The following is a 19,297-nucleotide window of genomic DNA, read 5'->3' on the forward strand; positions in this document are numbered from 1 at the left end:
GAGATGAATATAATGTGTTCTAATCCAAACTGCATTCGTTAGCGATCATTTATTTTTACTGACAGATATACTTTAACCTGTTTACACCCACATAGCAAAATGTTTCCCTAAGAAAAGTTTTTTTCAGGTTCATGGATCTCTCTCTCCTATTTTCAGTATATTGGTGTGTATTGAGCTTAGCTCAATGGAGAGTGAAAGCCCGCTGTAAACAATAGAGGAGTTAAAAGTTTAAGATTATGTGGCTAATATCTTCAGTTTATGAATTAGCCTGTAAATCATGTCTACATTTCTTTGACAATTTCTAAAGATGATTTTATTTGTCAACATGCAGTCAAGCAGCTCAATGTTCATTTCATTTGTGAAGCAAATGAGATTGAGAAAATTTCATTTTAAAACCTGAAAATCAATAGAGATTTATAATATTGTTCTCAAGCTGATGATGTGTGTTCTGCTACCTTAAAAAAAAACATTTTCAACAGTCGAATTTTCACATTTAAGAAGTAGCAAACCATCTGAGATCTTTGTTTTGACAACATTTTTCTTTGAAGTTAAACAGATGAACACTGGGAGAGGTACTGTGGTGATTAGACTTGGAGTCCTCTTTCCATGAGACAGATTGCACTTAGAGTGCTTTTACTGAATGTTTAGATGAACAAGAAATGTGCTTATGACAAATACATACAGGATTTATATTTCACCTCTGAAATCATATCTCTTCAGTTTAGTTGTCATCATCAGTCTATTGTGTTAATGACTATGTATGAATTCAGGGGTAGGAGGAAAGCCAGGGATTCAAATATCTGAGAAAAGTGTTCATAATTTATCAGCTACAGCTGGTAGGTGAGTAAAACATGGTATTCCTTTTAGGTAAGATGATTGTTTGTTGTGTGCACCTGCATAGGGGAGTAAAGCATGTCATTGTTCCCCTGGGTGGCTCAAAGCACAGGGGTGAGGCAAAATTTTAGGTGATCAGGGAAGGGTAGGAGCTGAGTGGAGCTGTCCAAGTAGCACAGCTGAGCCAGCACCAAGAGGAAGTGATCTCCTACTGCTCCGTAACAGTAACAGATGGCTTTTTCCTGGAGCAAGAAGGCAACCAGGAAACAAATTGTGACTGAATCAAAATTCATTCCTTGGTCTGCTCTGGGGGCAGTGCAGCTACATGGTGCACTTTATTCAGGGCGGGTAAAAAATATCACAGTCTAGCCGTTTATTAGGGAAATAATCAACAAACGAATGGTTAAATAAATGAACCACCTACTGCCATAAATCAACTCTCGTGAAGCTTTTCTCTTTTAGGAAAAGAATAAAAGAAAAATATAAACCGGTGGATGCATACTGTGGATTAGAAGGCAAAAAATCACTAATGAATAGAGCTGAATTAAATCTTTTGGAAGAATGGCTTATTCCTTCCAAAATGTTGTTTAGAGTCAACTGAAACAAATTTGACACAAATTTGCCAAATTATTCTCCCAAATTCTTGAATTGCACAAGGGAACTTAAATACCAGTCACAAAAGCAGAGGTGGAGATGGAGGTAGCACGGGCAGCCCCTTTATGCCCAATACCCACTGGTTAAGGCGCTCACTTGGAAGATGGGAGAGCTACGTTTTAATCCCACTGAGTCGCAATTCCTATCTAGTGCATCTTGTGAGACTATGGAGCTATATTCCAGCCCTGCAAAGGACAAAGCCTCCGTCTTCCCCTGAGTGCTGCATACGCTTTGTGAACTTGTTGGCATTTGTCTCATAACTTATTTATTTTTATTGTTTGTTTTTTATAAATAAAGGGAAACCAACAAACAAAACCTGTTCCAGGCTTCCGTCGCGGGACTGAAAACTACCATTCCTTCAGCTTATGAGAAGGATGTATAGGGTCAAATTCTTGGCCTTGCTGTGGCCCATTTGCTTATAAAACACACCGGGGACTTAAAATAATTCTGTCGAAAGGGGTGAGCTAGAAGGAGGGTCTTTGAGCTAGTTATTCGTGCTCTGTTCAATCTAGGGATTCTTCAGATTCCTCTCACAAGCCAGACTTTAGAACAGACTGAGACTGCTCTAAATTATGCCAACAACTGAATCAGCCCCTGCATCAGTTGTATCCCACCTATAGGTACAGAGCGCTATTCCAGCACATTTGAGGATTCAGCCCCTATAGTTGAGTGACGTCAGCATAGCAAAGACACAACAAATTGTCGGGGCTTAACTTAATGTCTATAACAATAGTATTAACAATCCAGTATGTAATTAGCCAGGACTGTACACATAATAGGATAATCCCTAACAGCGCATGTTGTATGTAATAATCTGAACTGTTGGATTCAAGAGTTCAGAAATGCCAGGGGGCCTCTATTCTTTTCATTGTATTCTGAGCCCCTCCTACAGCCCTAAGAAACGTTCTCCATGCGCTCCACTCATCCCATCACTCACAATCCACTTATGAACAGCTCCCTCGGGAGTCAGTCAGTGCCACTCTTAAATTGGCCGAATAATTGGTCTCCCTCCCTGGGCCAGAGCCTGCTGCATTCATAGCATAACCATGGGCAAAAACATTATATAAAGTTTCTGATGCCAATTACCTCTAACTAAGTACTTTATAGTGAGGAATCACAAAAGAAGAAGGATAAGGAAGGATCAGATAGTGAATATGGTGCCTGCCAAAGACCTAGATTCAATTCCTTACTCTGCCACAGACTTCTGATATAAACTGAGGTAATTCTCTCCTTTCTCTGTGCCTCAGTTCCTCATCTCTATAATGGGGGAAATAGCAGTTCTCTACCTCACAGGGGTGGTGTGAAGATAAATGCATTAAAAACTGGGGATTGGATGGTAGTTGGAGACACATAAGTGTCTGAATAGATGTGAATGTGCATCTTTGGTGGTATGGCTTCTTTCTCTTGAAAAACAGCAGTCTACGTTAATGTCAATATAAACATAAATTGCAGACTCCCAGAACTGAGCAGATGCACAATGCAGCTTAAAGATTTCTATTGCCAACCGACAACATCAAATGGTCTTTAGGCTGTCATCAGTAGCTCCCAGTAACCAGCCACCAAAAAGCTGCCTTCACCTGAAAAATAGATTTTATTTTTTGTGCAATTAAGCAGGAGTTCTGTGAAATGAAGCAGTGTCTTCCTTTTAATTTTTCTCTTGAAGTGATTGTTCCTTTGGAGCGTGTGTTACTCTTTTATATAAAATGAGGATCACTTAAAAATGAATCTTTTTAGTTTCTTGGAAGAGACAACTGAGAGATCAAAACTCACAGGTGGTGACTGGGGAGCCATGTTAAAGAACTGTCATTCCCTTTAGCTTTTGGAACAACTTTATGTCTGCATTCTGCAGCTCCTTGCAGTGATTTTCAGAGAAAGGCATACAGAAAATTCTGAGCGGCTTAAGAACTCAGGATATGTTGTAGTGCATTATATAGTGGCGTCTAGGAGAGTGTTATGTTTGTTTCACAGTAATTTCGTAGTTATGAATTCCAGTGTGTTTCCCACCTGGGTATGAAGTGAGTGTTTGAGTTGATTGGAAGCTATGACTGATATTTATTCTAAAGCAAAATTGCTTGGGGGTTGCTGGTTGTTAGGTCGTAATGTAGTTTAAATGCATTAGATTTTCAAGTGAGGAAATCTGCGTTCAATGTGGCTTGTGAGGATACAAGTACAATTACTTTAATCACCATCTCAAACATGTGTCTAACAGAGCACTATACAGTTTGGGTTAGAGCGAGGTGAAATATCTGCAGTGAAATTAAAGCACTATAAACTTACCCTTCTTCCCAGTTTCGAGTCGCCGTGTCCATGTAAATGTTGTGCTTTGCATGAAATCATCCATAGAAGCAATGCTTATGTTCTGAAGCTGAAAGTTCTTTGGCTTTGACTATTTCCCACTGCTAATAATCCTCTGGAAACACACAGGCCATCATGATGGGAGGAGTGATTGTTCCCTTCTCTTGCTCCACCTTGTTTTTTGTGGCCGTGGCTACAATGGCGAATGCAACAAGCAGACAGTGGGTGGTGGCAGTTTTTGTCCGTCCATTGCCTCAGCTTGTTTGTGAGGGGGAGTTCCTTGAGCAAAGGAAATCTGGCTATGATACAGATAAAATATGCAGATAGCTGAACAGAAAACTGTATAAAATATACAAAGGTCAATGGAATGCCTTAGAACTTACATGTTTGAAAGTGTCTATTGCTGTGTGTATAGACCAGGAGTAGGCAACCTATGGCATGCGTGCCAAAGGCGGCACGTGAGCTGATTTTCAGTGGCATTCACACTGCCCGGGTCCTGGCCACTGGTCCGGGGGGGCTTTGCATTTTAATTTAATTTTAAATGAAGCTTCTTAAACATTTTAAAAACCTTATTTACTTTACATACAACAATAGTTTAGTTATATATTATAGACATAGAAAGAGACCTTCTAAAAACATTAAAATGTATTACTGGCATGCGAAACCTTAAATTAGAGTGAATAAATGAAGACTTGGCACACCACTTCTGAAGGGTTGCTGACCCCTGGTATAGACAGACATCTACAAACACAGGTACTTTAAAACATGTAGGTTCTAAGGTTTTCCTCTGACCTTTGTGTATTGTTTCATAAATAATATGAAATTAACAGTTGAATCTAGGAAGAGAGTGAGGAAAAAGATTTTTAAAAAAAAAGGAGAATGGAGGGAAAAAGGGGAAATGGACAGAGGCCATCCAAGACAATCTGCTGCTCTAGGCAAAATTTCAGGGTGTTGTCCCCCTCTTACTGAGATTCTGAACTGCATCAGAATTTCTGTGCGGGCGTAGTGAGCCTTTTTGATGGTTCGGTGGTTATGGTGGAAGTGGCCCTGGGGGAGGGGGACCTTGAAGCACCAGCTTGCAGCACCACTCACTCACCTGCCTGGCTAGGTAGCCCAACTGCCTGGCTAGGCAGAATCTGCCTCACTAGGTAATTACCTAATTTGCCTAAAGCTAGAGCAGCTCCTGGAAATGGATATTTAAGGAATTATAACACTTCAATCTAATAATTTTTCCTTCATGTAAATGTTTTCATTTCCAAGTATATCCTGAAACTTAAAAAATCATTCTGGACTCAAATCTGTCACCTTGAAAAATATCTCATTAAATGTGGCCCCTTATGGCCAAATGCTTTTTTCTTGGCAATGTGCAAAATCACAATGCTCAGGAGTGAACCTCACTCCACTTTAACAAGCTCCTTCTAAGGAACAAGTGGACCTATATGCTTTTCATCTCCTTCCTGTACACCTAAAGCAACAATACGGTCTGGAATGGAGAGGGAGGATAATGACCCTAAGCCCAAAACACAGGAGTTGAGAGGAGGATGGGTAATAGAGGATGACTTGCTTGTATCCACAGCAACACCAACCTGTGTTGGATGGAGGCATACGAGGAGTTTCAATCTTCTATGGAAATCACCCTGAGATACATTTCACCTCTATCACCTGTTGCTCATATTAACTAATAAGTAATGAGATAAGGTAGTTAAAGACTGCTGCTATAGGAGAACAACAATGTGGGGCCAGTCTTAGGGTGTGGGCAATCAAGGCAATTGTTCTGGGCACCCATCTCCGACAACATCAACTCAACATCTGGGGGGGAGGGAAGGGGACACATTGATCAGTCACTCAACCAATTCACCTTAGCTAGGCTGCTTGGGGAAAGGGTGGTGCAGATAAAGTTTTCCATCCTGGGCAACAAGCGACCTAGGGCCAGGGCTCAGGGATGGGGGGGGGGGGAGTTAAGTTTGTGTGCACCTTGAAGTGTGGTATTTCCTGACTTAGAATGCATAACCTCTTAAAGTAGGTTTGGGGTCTTTCTGTAGGATATATATTAATTTCACATGCGAATATACATCTACACACGTGTACAACTAGATATATCATTGCAATTATTAGAGGGCAGTTCAGTGCTCTTTTGAAAAAAGAAATACCAGTGAAATAATAAATGGTGATGTTTTCTAATTCCATTAGTTTTTGTATCTGATGTGGTGTTTTGTCATTCATCACTTCTCCTCTCTGCTAAATGTAAATTTATGCTTGCACCTGGCCAGCTAGTTATCTGTTTGTCAGTCAGTCATCTTTGCCCTCTACTGTTGTGCTATGGAGAATTGTATCTGTGGTGGAAACTAAATAAACATGACACCAATTAATGAAACAATAAGAGGATTTCTGCTGTTAATATTTGAATATATACACCACAAAACGTTTGTGAAACGTATTCATCAACAGTGTGTCTCTAGAGTGAAATGAGAAGTTCCTTAAGAGTTTTTTTTTTTTTAAAGTACTAGTTAATGAAGAGTTCATATAAAGGAAAATTAGTTGCAGGAAAAACGCAGGACCCATATGAATTCAAGACCTCAGCTCTCATAGTTCAGAGCAACTTCAAAAGATTTTGTGGTTATTTTGGAACTTATTTGTGTTTTAAAGGGCACAAGCTTAGGGGAGATTTTTAAAGACACAAAGGAAACTTGAGCTTTCAGCTCAGATTGACTTTCAACATCAATGTCTCTTTAGGCAATCTGTGTACCTTAGGGTGAAATGCTGGCAGATTCCTGTGGACCCAAGGTTATTTGAATACACAAGAATCTACACTGCAAATTCTAATAATGAATATCTGCACCTCTGGTTATAGCAAACCGTTCACATAGCCATATTGGAGCCTGGCTCTGACAAACACTCCTATGCTCTGGAATAATTTTCTTCTGACTGTAATGTAGTTGTACAATTTAAAGTTTCCATTGGCATGAGTGTGGGATGCCTTGGCTTTACTGCCAGTGAGTAATGCATTCATTCTAAACTCATGCTGATGGAAACTTTAGACCATGTACCATGCAATGATTTTGCCCTCCTTTTTCATATAGAGATAAGCAAATAAAGAATATCCTTTCAAAAGTTATTCTGAGGTCACAAAACTCTCTTAAGGAGTACCAGTTTATACATGGATCCTAAGGAATGAAAGTTAATTCTCAGTTGTATACTTTGACTCTAGTGGAGTGTAGAACAATGAACACAGAATACTGACACGGTTATTGCCTGAATCCCAGGAGAAATCCTTCTAAGGCCTGGTCTACACTAGGCGTTTATGTCGAAGTTAGCGCCGTTAAATCGAATTAACCCTGCACCCGTCCACACTGCGATGCTATTTAGTTCGACATAGAGGTCTCTTTAATTCGACTTCTGTACTCCTCCCCGACGAGGGGAGTAGCGCTAAATTCGACATGGCCATGTCGAATTAGGCTAGGTGTGGATGGAAATCGACGCTAATAGCTCCGGGAGCTATCCCACAGTGCACCACTCTGTTGACGCTCTGGACAGCAGTGCGAGCTCGGATGCTCTGACCAGCCACACAGGAAAAGCCCCGGGAAAATTTGAATTTGAATTCCTTTTCCTGTCTGGCCAGTTTGAATCTCATTTCCTGTCTGGACATCGTGGCGAGCACAGCAGCACTGGCAACGATGCAGAGCTCTCCAGCAGTGATGGCCATGCAGTCTGGGAATAGAAAGAGAGCCCCAGCATGGACTGATCGTGAAGTCTTGGATCTCATCGCTGTGTGGGGCGATGAGTCCGTGCTTTCCGAGCTGCGATCCAAAAGAAGGAATGCAAAGATCTACGAGAAGATCTCTAAAGACATGGCAGAGAGAGGATACAGCCGGGATGCAACGCAGTGCCGCGTGAAAATCAAGGAGCTGAGACAAGGCTACCAGAAGACCAAAGAGGCAAACGGACGCTCCGGATCCCATCCCCAGACATCCCGTTTCTACGAGGCACTGCATTCCATCCTCGGTGCTGCCGCCACCACTACCCCACCAGTGACCGTGGACTCTGAGGATGGGATACTGTCCACGGCCGGTTCCTCAGACATGTTAGGGGACGGGGAAGATGAGGAAGGAGATGAGGAGGGCGAGGCAGTTGGCAGCTCTCACAACGCTGATTTCCCCGACAGCCAGGATCTCTTCATCACCCTTACAGAGATCCCCTACGAAGCGTCCCCAGCCATTACCCCGGACACAGAATCTGGTGAAGGATCAGCCAGTAAGTGTTGTAAACATCTAAACATTTATTTTTAACAAAACAGGAATATTAACAATTAAAAGAATGGGTTGTTCATGATTAGTGTGCCCTAGGCGCTTAACGGTTTAGTAAGGGGCAGTGCAAGTTTTGAAAAGAAATCTAGCAATGTCCGGTTTTCAGTGATTGTCCTGCACAAGCCGCTCTACTGTGTATTCCCTGCTACTGCAGCTACAGTAAAATGCGGTCTATATGTGCGGGGATAGAGCAGTAATCCTCCTGGGACATCTCGATGAAGCTCTCCTGGAGGTAACTTGAAAGCCGTTGCATGAGGTTCTTGGGGAGAGCGGCCTTATTGGGTCCTCCGAAGTACGACACGTTGCCGCGCCACGAGATTATCAGGTACTCGGGGATCATTGCTCTGCACAGCAGGGCGGCATACGGCCCTGGTCTTTGGAGGCTTTCCCGGAGCATTCTCTCTTTGTCGCTCTCGGAGATCCTCATCAGGGTGATGTCGGCCATGGTGACCTGCTTTTAATTAGGTAGGGGAATGTTAGTGTTGGGACTGCTTTCCCGTTCCTTTACAGAACTGTCACCGCTGGTTTGCAGCCACGCGGTGGAGGCGGGAGAGGGGCAGCCGAAAGGGATCATTCCCGGGGACAGCCGCGAGGGGGTGGGACAGGGGCAGAGTTCCCGCTTGCCGGATTGCTGGCAGCAGGGACTGACATTGATTTAAATGTGAAATGAGGCCAGTGGTAATATAAAAGTTTTAAACTGCCACAAGTGTACGGCTTACCATGTCTGCCTGCAACAGAAATTCCGTTGTGCTGCCTCGCTTCTCAAATGTGCTGTTCAAGACCCCAGGCACAGAATGCGAAGGCCGAGAATTCGACCTTGTGCTGAGTGCGCATGTGAAAGGTGCTGTGCATGGTCTTGTTCACAGAGAAAGACTATGTTCTTTGTTCACAACTACATTTATCTTTCAGAGGAATTCACTCCCTTTTTCCCATTTCCACAGCCCCGTCTGCGACTGTCTCACAACCTAGCCTGGAATCACACTCCCAGAGGCTAGCGCGGATTAGGCGTAGGAAGAAGAGGACACGGGAGGACATGTTCTCTGAGCTTATGGCCTCTTCCCAAGCCCAGGCAGCACAGCAGACCCAGTGGCGGGAGAACTTGACCCGAATGCACCAAGCCAACATGGATCGGGAGGAGAGGTGGCGGCAGGAAGACCAGCAGGCGACTCAAACGCTGCTTGGACTACTGAGGGAGCAAACGGACACGCTCCGGCGCCTTGTGGATGTTCTGCAGGAACGGAGGCAGGAGGACAGAGCCCCGCTGCAGTCCATCTCTAACCGCCCTCCCCCGCCACCAAGTCCCATACCCACCTCACCCAAAGTGCAAAGAAGGAGAGGCGGCAGAGTCCCTGCTAACTCTCACTCCACCCCTGCAGAGAGCTCTAGTAGCAGAAGGCTCTCATTTCCCAAAATTTGAAAAGTTCTTTCCTTCCTGCCTGACACAAGCCCACGTCCAAGTTTCACCTCCCAATGCCATGTGTAGTTGATAATAAAAAATTCGTTTCTGTTAACTACTGTTTCAATCATGTTCTTTTGGAGGAGGAGGGGAAAGGGGGTTGGAAATTGGACAGGACAGTCTCCTTTGGCAGGGTACATAGTCGGGGGCAGGCACAGCAGCAGGGCACATACACAGTGCAGTGATGCAGTGACTAGTTGCCCCGGTTAGTCTGGGAGGTTGTTTTGATGTAATGTTGGGGGGGGGTGGGTTGCTCTGTGACTTTGTGGCGGGGGAGGGCAGTTACAGATCTTAAGCGCCGGTCCTTAGACAGGATCACAGAGCCACACAGCATGGGATCTGTAACCGTCCTCCCCCTGCCACAAAGTCAAATAGACCTCCCATACACACAGTCCCGATCAGGAGGGGTGACAGGCTCCGTTGAAACAAGCATCCCACCGCAGCGGAGCCTGTCAATCCTTGAGTTTAGAAGCTGCATTCGCATCACAACACTAGACCCGCCCCGCACCACAGTCTGCGTCCCAGTTTTAAAAAATTCCCGCTAAAACAGTATTAAAGAAAACGGTGTGCTTTAACAAAGTAGAACTATTTTTATTTCGACACGTGTGTTGGAGGGGGGGTGAAGGGGGTATGTAACTGGATAGGATAGTCAACATTACCTGGGTAAAGAAACGGGGGCAGGTTTAGCTTCTCAGTACACAAACTATAAAATCACAGGTTACCCTGCTCACTCAGGAACTTTGCTTTCAAAGCCTCCCGGATGCACAGCGCTTCCCGCTGGTCTCTTCTAATCGCCCGGCTGTCTGGCTGTGAGTAATCACCAGCCAGGCTATTTTCCTCAACCTCCCACCCCGCCATAAAGGTCTCCCCCTTGCTCTCACAGAGATTGTGGAGCACACAGCAAGCTGCTATAACAATGGGGATATTGGTTTCGCTGAGATCACAGCGAGTCAGTAAGCTTCTCCATCTCCCCTTGAGACGGCCAAAAGCACACTCCACCACCATTCTGCACTTGCTCAGCCGGTAGTTGAAGAGTTCTTTTTCAGTGTCCAGGGCGCCAGTATAGGGCTTCATGAGCCAGGGCATTAGCGGGTAGGCTGGGTCCCCGAGGATGACTATAGGCATCTCCACATCCCCAACAGTTATTTTGTGGTCCGGGAAGTAAATACCTTGTTGCAGCCGTCTAAACAGACCAGAGTTCCTGAAAACACGAGCGTCATGAACCTTGCCCGGCCATCCCACGTAGATGTTGGTAAAACGTCCCCTGTGGTCCACCAGTGCTTGCAGCACCATGGAAAAGTATCCCTTTCGGTTAATGTACTGGGTGGCCTGGTGGTCCGGTGCCAGGATAGGGATGTGAGTTCCATCTATGGCCCCACCGCAGTTTGGGAATCCCATCGCTGCGAAGCCATCTATGATCGCCTCCACGTTTCCCAGGGTCACTACCTTTGGCAGCAGTACATCAACGATTGCCTTCGCTACTTGCATCACAACAACCCCCACGGTAGATTTGCCCACCCCAAACTGGTTCGCGACTGACCGGTAGCTGTCTGGCGTTGCAAGCTTCCACAGGGCTATGGCCACTCGCTTCTGTACACTCAGTGCAGCTCGCAACCGGGTGTCACTGCGCTTCAGGGCAGGGGACAGCAACTCACAAAGTTCCAGGAAAGTTCCCTTCCGCATGCGAAAGTTTCGCAGCCACTGGGATTCATCCCAGACCTGCAGCACTATGCGGTCCCACCACTCAGTGCTTGTCTCCCGTGCCCAGAATCGCCGTTCCACGGCATCAACATGACCCATTGCCACTGTGATGTCCTCGGCGCTGGGTCGCCTGCTTTCTGACAGGTCTGTGCTACTCTCAGACTTCAGGACATCACCGCGGTGCCGTAGCCTCCTCGCCTGACTTTTCTGCATCTGCCTCAGGGAAACCTTTATGATAAGCTGCGAAACGTTGAGAGCGGCCACAACTGCAGCGATGGTCGCAGCGGGCTCCATGCTCGGAGTACAGTGGCGTCCGCGCTGTCAATGACTGGAAAAGCGCGCGAACTGTTTTCCCGCCGGCGCTTTCAGGGAGGGAGGGCGGGAGTGATGGACGGATGACGACAGTTTCCCAAAAGCACCCTCGACTCATTTTGTTACCCAGAAGGCATTGCCGGCTACACCCAGAATTCCAATGGGCAGAGGGGACTGCGGGAACTGTGGGATAGCTGACCACAGTGCACCGCTTCGAATGTCGACGCTATCACCGTTAGTGTGGACGCACAAAGTCGAATTACTGTCCTTAGTGTGGACACACACGTTCGACTTTGCAATATCGATTACAAAAATTCGATGCAAGTAAAATCGAACTACTCTCGTAGTGTAGACAAGGCCTAAAAAATGTTTCAGACTGCTACTGCAGATCAGTTTAAGAAATATCCCAAAATAGTGAAATGAGGAGTGGACTAAGATCATGCTAGACTAAACTGATTTATGTGAAACCAAAAGGAAGTCTTAAGTAAACCAGTGGAAAACCAAGAGCAAAACCAAGTGCACAATAGAAAATATAACTACAAAACGAAAACATGTAATGTCTGGGAATCAAAAGGTGTAAAAGATAGGACATCTGAACTGATTCGTGAGCTTAATCTGGCAGTTTTTATGCAGGAAAATTCCCATCCAAGTCCAAGCTTGGCTGTCCCTTATAAGACATTACTTGAAATACAAGCTGTCATTTAGCATGTCTGTAAATATACACATCTTGCAGAATCTAGCTGAAGAAAGCTACTAGATTTGCAGTTTGTTTTGATTAATTTTAAATCATTTTTAGATAAAATCTTAAATATAAATTTGCCCATGCACTAAAGTACTCCCCTAACTTGTCATTTTATTCAACCCTTAGGGTAGATTGATTTAAATCAAAGCAATTTTAATCATGATTAAAATCAGTGTTCACTGCTTCCTGATTTAAATCATGTTTTTTTTTCATTTGTAATTTTGGTTATTTTCCTAAAGAAAGGTTGATTCTCACTAGTGGCTAACAATCAAAACATATTGATTTGTGTCTAAATATAGCCTTTACACATTTGGTGCTTCCTTTTGTTATCCGGGAGGATATATTTATTTATATTTACATTTATTTAAGCAGTTTTATAACTTAAGTTACATTTATTCAGATTCTTAATGTTTACATTTTTATTATGCTAGAAAATGGTGAATGATGTATTTGTTTATTAGATTATTTTTTTACTTCTGATGTGTCTATTTGGTTGGAAATGCAAATCCAGTTAAAATGCACAAAAACAACATTTATTTTTAAAACTAGTATTAAATAATTACCTAAAATGTCTTGGATACATAAGAAAAAATTTATTAAAGTTTTGCATTTAAAACTGATTTATCAGACAAAGGAAGTATTATTTGTGGTTAGTGCAATGAATTGATTGCTTCTGGTAACCATGCCCTTAAGTTTTTAGAACAAGTAGATCTCATTCTCTCACACCTAGTTTTAGTTCATAGATTGGAAGAGGAAAACAGATTTTCCTGCTTTTGTCTCCCTTGGTTTTTTAACTTTGAATGAACTAGTGTGTCACAGCACACTATTACTGAAAAATGCTTCCTTTCTCATTTTTAGCATATAATTATAAAATAAATCAATTATAATATAAACATTGTACTTATGGTACATTGCAGTGGATCGTATATAGAGCAGTATAAACATGTCATTGTCTGTATGAAATTTTAGTTTGTACTGACTTCGCTAGTGCTTTTTATGTACCCTGTTGTAAAACTAGGCAAATATCTTGATGAGTTGATGTATCCCCTGGAAGACCTTTGTGTACCCCAGTGCTATGTGTACCCCTGGTTGAAAACCACTGATCTAGATTTTAGACAATGTAAGCAAGATCAGAATTTCCCCCTCTTGGGTATGGGAATATTTGGAATTCTACTCAAGCCATGAATTCTAAAAGAAATTTATTTTTAACTGCAGATTCTTTAAATAAATCAGTCAAAGTGAATAATTGTACCATATACATCTTTTTTTCACCTTTTGGTTATATGCATTCTTCTCAATATTAAGGGATGGATTCTGAGATGGTGTATATCTACATAGCTTCATTGACTTCAGTGGAGTTATGCTGACTCAAGAATTGGCTGAGAAAGTCTCAGTCAGTCCTCAAGAAAAAGTCTAATTGCATGTGCTGTGGTAGATATTTGTAAAATGTGCCCATTACATTTCAATACAGAGTAGCAATGTATAATTCCCCCACATGAAATTATAGCCAGCAAAATTGTTTAATAATCTAGGGAGTAATTTAGAGCTTGATCTTGTTTCCAATGAATTAAATGGAAGAGTTCTATCAGAGACTTCAAAAGAATCAGGAATGAGCTCACATTCTGGGCACTATATTGTTTAAAGATAAGGAATTTTGTATTTCTTTCCCCTTCAGTATTACATCATGACATTAAATAATGCAACCAATGATACCTACCAGCCTCTCTGTACCAAACTTTCATTTTACAAAATAAACAAGCAAAATTTTCCATATTCAAAGCAAAATAGCAGACTTGGTTTGAAACTCAGTGAGGCACAGTGCATAGAGTGAAGGTGGTGATATCAGTAGCTCCAACTCCATTGATATCAATGGACTTATACTAGGCCAATGACTTTTAGTTTTCGGCTATCTTGAAGAGTCAGAGTTGACAGTAAAAAGGGATCTGCACTTATTCCTAAAGAAATAGCCACCCAAAAGTTGCATAAACATTCTTTTTCATATGGCAACTTGAAAAGCAACATTAAAGATTAACATCCAAGTTTGTCATCCACTCTATGGCTTTTGATGAAACAGAATGAATCAAGGCTATTCCTCTGGAGAAGGCAGCTGTTCACTAGATGGTCCACAGTTATGTCTTCTCCACATGTGCATACTGGCCTGTTCTTCATTTGTGTAGTAAGTAATTGCAACACCCATGTGAGGTTAAAATGCAGGTTGCTGTGATCCATATTGTATGTGGCCTGGTGAAACCAGGTGGTGGTCTGTAGGATCTGTAATCAAGTCTTGATTCTTGACATCACTGGTTTCTCACAGCTTCAGACACTTGTCTTTTCGTGACAGTCCCAAAGCAATGAGAGTTTTAGCTGTTAACCAGAAGTAGGTTCCTGGACTTCAGGTGGCATCTCAGGGTTTCTTTGAGATCTTCATAAATGGGCAAGTCTGAGTTCGTTATCACAGAGACGTATTCTTGTATTATTGCTGCTTCTCTTCGGAGGGATGGTGGTAAGATATGCACGAGGACAGGAAGCCAGCCTGACTTCAGCAGTCTCACAATTCTCATAGCAGTGTTCAATTGCACATCAACAAGTTTCATATGTATGCTACCTGCCCATCCTGCCATGCAATATTCAGCTGCTGAGAAGACGAAGGCCAAAAGTGGCTGTCCACAAGGTGTGAGCGCTGCTTCCCAACTGATCCTGTCTAGTTTGTGGATTACATTGTTCCTAGTCTTTATCTTGGCAGCCATCCTCATCAGATGCTGTCAGTATGTGAGGCTATGATCCAGAATCACTCAGCTATTTCAGAAAGTCTTTGTACCTGAGTGTAATGTTGAGGATGGTGACATTCAGGCACCTCTTTGCATGTTGGTTGCAAATTGAGACAGCTGGGGGGATTTTAGGGTTCGGATCAGAGTTGCCATGACCAACCAGGTCAGGGCCAGTGCTACCATTAAGGCAAACTAGGGCGCCAAGATTTGGGGGCGCCAAAAAGCGGTGCCCCCAATTTTTTTTTTACAGTGTTCCTATGCCCCCTCCCCGAGCACGCAGTCACTGCTCCACTTCTCCCTCCTCCCAGACTTGCAACGCCAATCAGCTGTTTGGCGTCGCAAGCCTGGGAGGGGAGGAGAATTAGAGCAGGGGCGGCGTGCTCGGGGAGGAGGCGGAGCAGAAGTGAGCTGGGGTGGGGAGCTGCCGCACGGCTCCCCGGGGCGGGGGAGCTGTTGGGTGGGGTGCCTCAAGGCGGGGGGGGGGGGCGGGGAGCTGCCGCAGGGCTGGAGGGGGGCCGCAAGGTGGAAGTTTCGCCTAGGGCGTGAAACTTCCTTGCACCGGTCCTGCTCCAGGTGTTTTTAGGTCTTCTGTGAAGATGTGTTCCACTTGGGTGAAAATGCTTGCTTGAATGATGAGTGCAAAATCATCCATGTATCCAAATTTCTGTAACTGGGTCAATGATGTGTCACTGATATAAATATTAAAAAGCAATGGTGCAAAGATGGATCCCTGTGGGAACCCATTGTTCAGTAGTTGAGGTCTGCTGTCTGTTCCATTAATTATGTGTAAAACTTGCTGTTGGTGGCATGACTGTCTGTAGGTGCAGCGTTGTTCTGCAACACTGTTTTCAAAACTTTTTTAGAAGCAGGCCGCTGAAGTTATACAAAAGCTGACTTTTATTAAGCAACTGATGTTTGCATGTCCCATGGCTGGGTGCTATGCTAAGTATATTACAAATGTATTATAAATCCTTATATTGAATTGTTTCTGCATCTCCTACTGTCTACTTTTCAAAACAGTTTCCATATTTTCAAATGTTTCAATTATTTCCTGTCATGGGGTCCACTCACCGCATGTGGTGCCTCCTCCTGGTGACTCTGGGGATTAGGTCTTGTCATGCACTGCCCTCCTCTGGGTGGTGTCTCTACCCATCTCTTTCACCCTGCTCACGTTCCTGTTTCTGGCTTGGCCCTCCGGCCAGGTCACTAAGGTCTGTCCATTCTGGGAAATTCAAAATCCTTCCATACCAGCTGTCTGCCTATTGTCTCCAGAGTTCTGTGACACTTTCAATCACTGGTAGGGGAACCCAGTCCCACCCTCTACATTGGCTTCCAGCCCAGGGATCCTATAACAAGCAGTCAAGGTCTATACAATCCTACCCTGGCTGTTGTTTCCCTGGGCTTCCTACCTATCTGGCTTTCCCCTCTTCCTGGGTTTGTCAGCCCAAACTCCCTCCCCCCAGGGAGTGACTATAGACTATTTCCTAAAGCCCCCTGCTGCTTGCAGCTCCTCCACTTTATACAACCCCCTCCTGTTCCTGCCCAACTGAGCCCATTTCTAGTTTTTGCCCTTTTCCCGGTCTCCTTCTTCAGGTGCAGCCTGGGCAGTTAATTGGCCTGTCTAGCCACTTTAACCCCTCCTGGCCTTGTGTGGGGTGGGCACTCCATCACATTTACCCTAAACCAAAATTTGAGTAGATGGTAATTTGGGTTAAACTGGCTACCTGCAGAGCTAGAGCTTCTTGGGAACTGGATGAGCTGCAAGTTAGAGTGATCTGACATCTAAGCTTTAGGGTTTGGGGCCTACCCATTTTGGTGAGCTGCAAGCTATGAGCTGTGACCTTGAGGAACTGAAAATCCTATCCATGCAAGCAGTGAAAGTCTGCCACATTTGGCAGACGGAGGACATTTGTGCAGCAGAGGAAGCTGGGTTTCACTGGGAGGACTTGGCAGGCTATAGGAGCGTGTTCAGTACACAGTTAAGTCCAAGCTGCTGAAAGCTTAAGTTCAAATAGCCACAAGTAGAATTCTTGAACTTGAATGTAAGCTACTGAGTGCGGTGAGTGGTAGGTCTGAGAGTCATATGCCACCGCCGAGAGCTGTTCAAGAAAGAATTAACTCAAGTAGAAGGGAACTGTGAATCATATGGTGGAAAAATCCAGTGGAGTACTTGACCTAACTTACTTTTTAACTCACTTTGTTCAATTAACCCTTTGGTTTTCAAATGATAAAACTTTTTTTTAAAAAAAAAAGCTTAAACTTTCATAATCCAAGAACATATATGTATTAGGAGAAATGCAGGAAGAGAGAGGTTATTTTTTTGGAACGGGGCAGGGGATGGTTGCATTCAGTTGTTTATGCTTGACTATTGTCATCACTTTATGTATTTATTTGGTGCGTATGACTACTTACATTTACGCTTTCAGAGAACACTTTTTTGCAGGTTGAGTAAATTTGCTGCCCGTCATACCTTTGTAAACTTATTTTCCAGCATTTCAGTTGTATATTGTATTTTCTCAAAAAACAAAAAAGCTATTTAGTACCAAATCCTGAAGTCTGTACTCAGTCCTGACTCAAGGCAATTCCTATTGACGACAAAAAGTTTAGCCCTGAGTAAAAATTAAGGACATAGGGATTAAAGCCCTTGTAATACTTTAGGTCTCAGCTGCATAGAGAGACATTTGGGTACATGCACGCAATAAGTCCTGCACGGTATAGTCTCCTCCTCCTTCAATACCTGTACAGCACATGTGTGTTCATTTAACTGTCTACTTGTTTTCTTAGCTTCTGGTACAGTTTGAATTCCTAAGCTGTATATCCTAACTGGTTCATGTTGTTGTAATAACTGTAGATTATATTCTGTTTTGTAATTGCAAATAGCTCTACCCATCCCTCCCCGCAGGTAAAAATGATGTAACACACACAATTAATCAGTTTACTGATAAAAATCAGTATGACTTACTTTCTGTATTAATTTATTTTTTTCAGGTTATGGTGAATTGAATCAAGACTTCGTACCATGCACTGGAGTAGGTAGAGCTTTTATATTTTAATATTTATTGTTGTGTCATCTCTCATAATTCCTCTTATACCATAGTTTCTCAGCTTTTGAACTACATTAATATATTGAATGATAGTAACTGGTATCAAAGGCCCTCTTTCACTTCTGAAAACTGAGTGGAGAAGTTTGTTTACTGTTTACCTAGCTAAATGACACAGGATCAGTAACAGGTGTAATTTTTGAGTTATAGATTATATTGCATAAATTAGGATTGACAAAACATACAGCACTCATGTAACTATTTTCATCTTAATCTCCTCCTTTCCCCTCATTTTTCCAAAAGTAACCTCGTTTGAGATTCAATGTGTATATCTGATAGAATGGCCTTCTCACAGTTATTGTGTTTTATGTTCAGGCTGTATTTTCTGTCCCTTCTATCATAACATTTCTATCATTCTGTGATTCTATCATAACATTTCTAAACCTGGTGGTTAGTAAATCATTGAGAATGTAGATTAAGAGTGTGTTTATTTTAATTGACTTACTTTTAAATAGGTCATTTGAGTGTAAAATGCTGGGTGCTCAGCAAATTTACATCACCTAGGTTTGAAAATTTACTGGTTTGAGATGAGATTTTGGCCTCCGTGTTTTGAGTGAGGTCTGGCACGCCAGAGCTCCCGTTGATTTCAATGGTGCAGGGTAAGGATTTAAATCTAAATTTCATTGTGAAAGAAGTTTGGGGCCCAAGTCTGCTCCCATTCAAATCAAGGTTGGCAAAAATGAGCTCGTTTTGGGTCAGATACTGTATCCCATTCTATAATCTGTTTTTTACCTTCTCTAATATTGAAGTAGCCAATTTCCACTGTTAAATAGCTACGCACTAGGAGTACTCATGGTAGTAAGTATTGCATTCAATAATTTAGTTGGATCTATCTAAGCTTCTTCAAAAGTTGTCCTTTGAATCATATTGTGGGAGATATGTATGAATTTGCTTGTGGTGTTCTTCTAATCTGAGATTTGATTACTCCATCTCTACTGGGTAGTTGCAGACCGCACATCATTAAAATATTTATTTTCTCAGTTGTTCTCCTTTTCTAGATTTGAATAATTTAAAATGTTTCTCCTGGGCAGCTTGCATGTTGTGTAGAATGGCAACTGAAGAATTGTGTGTATTTATTTGAATAGAAGAGAATTCAAGTGACTTTGTCTAAACAATGTGGTCCTGTTGGA

At 43.0% G+C, this 19,297-nt stretch overlaps 2 protein-coding genes across 15 annotated transcripts in view; both read left to right on the forward strand.

The window, feature by feature from the left end:
• CNTN4 (contactin 4) overlaps nt 1-19,297 on the forward strand; it is a 657,650-nt gene that overhangs the window by 65,997 nt on the left and 572,356 nt on the right. For 11 of the 14 annotated variants that reach the window (XM_065550819.1, XM_065550814.1, XM_042849912.2 and 8 more), the window contains exon 2: nt 18,055-18,095. The gene's annotated coding sequence lies outside the window, so the exon portion shown is untranslated. Of the gene's footprint in view, nt 1-18,054; nt 18,100-19,297 lie in introns of all 14 variants that reach the window. The other 3 variants (XM_065550810.1, XM_008168074.4, XM_042849911.2) reach the window with 1 other exon arrangement.
• Nucleotides 7,342-9,598, forward strand: LOC135972536 (uncharacterized). Its single transcript, XM_065550808.1, has 2 exons — nt 7,342-8,034; nt 9,029-9,598. The coding sequence occupies exons 1-2, from the start codon at nt 7,458-7,460 to the stop codon at nt 9,502-9,504; spliced, it is 1,053 nt and encodes a 350-aa protein (XP_065406880.1). The 5' UTR covers nt 7,342-7,457; the 3' UTR covers nt 9,505-9,598.

The sequence above is a fragment of the Chrysemys picta genome, chromosome 7, assembly GCF_011386835.1.
Source record: "Chrysemys picta bellii isolate R12L10 chromosome 7, ASM1138683v2, whole genome shotgun sequence".
Lineage (NCBI taxonomy): Eukaryota > Metazoa > Chordata > Testudines > Emydidae > Chrysemys > Chrysemys picta.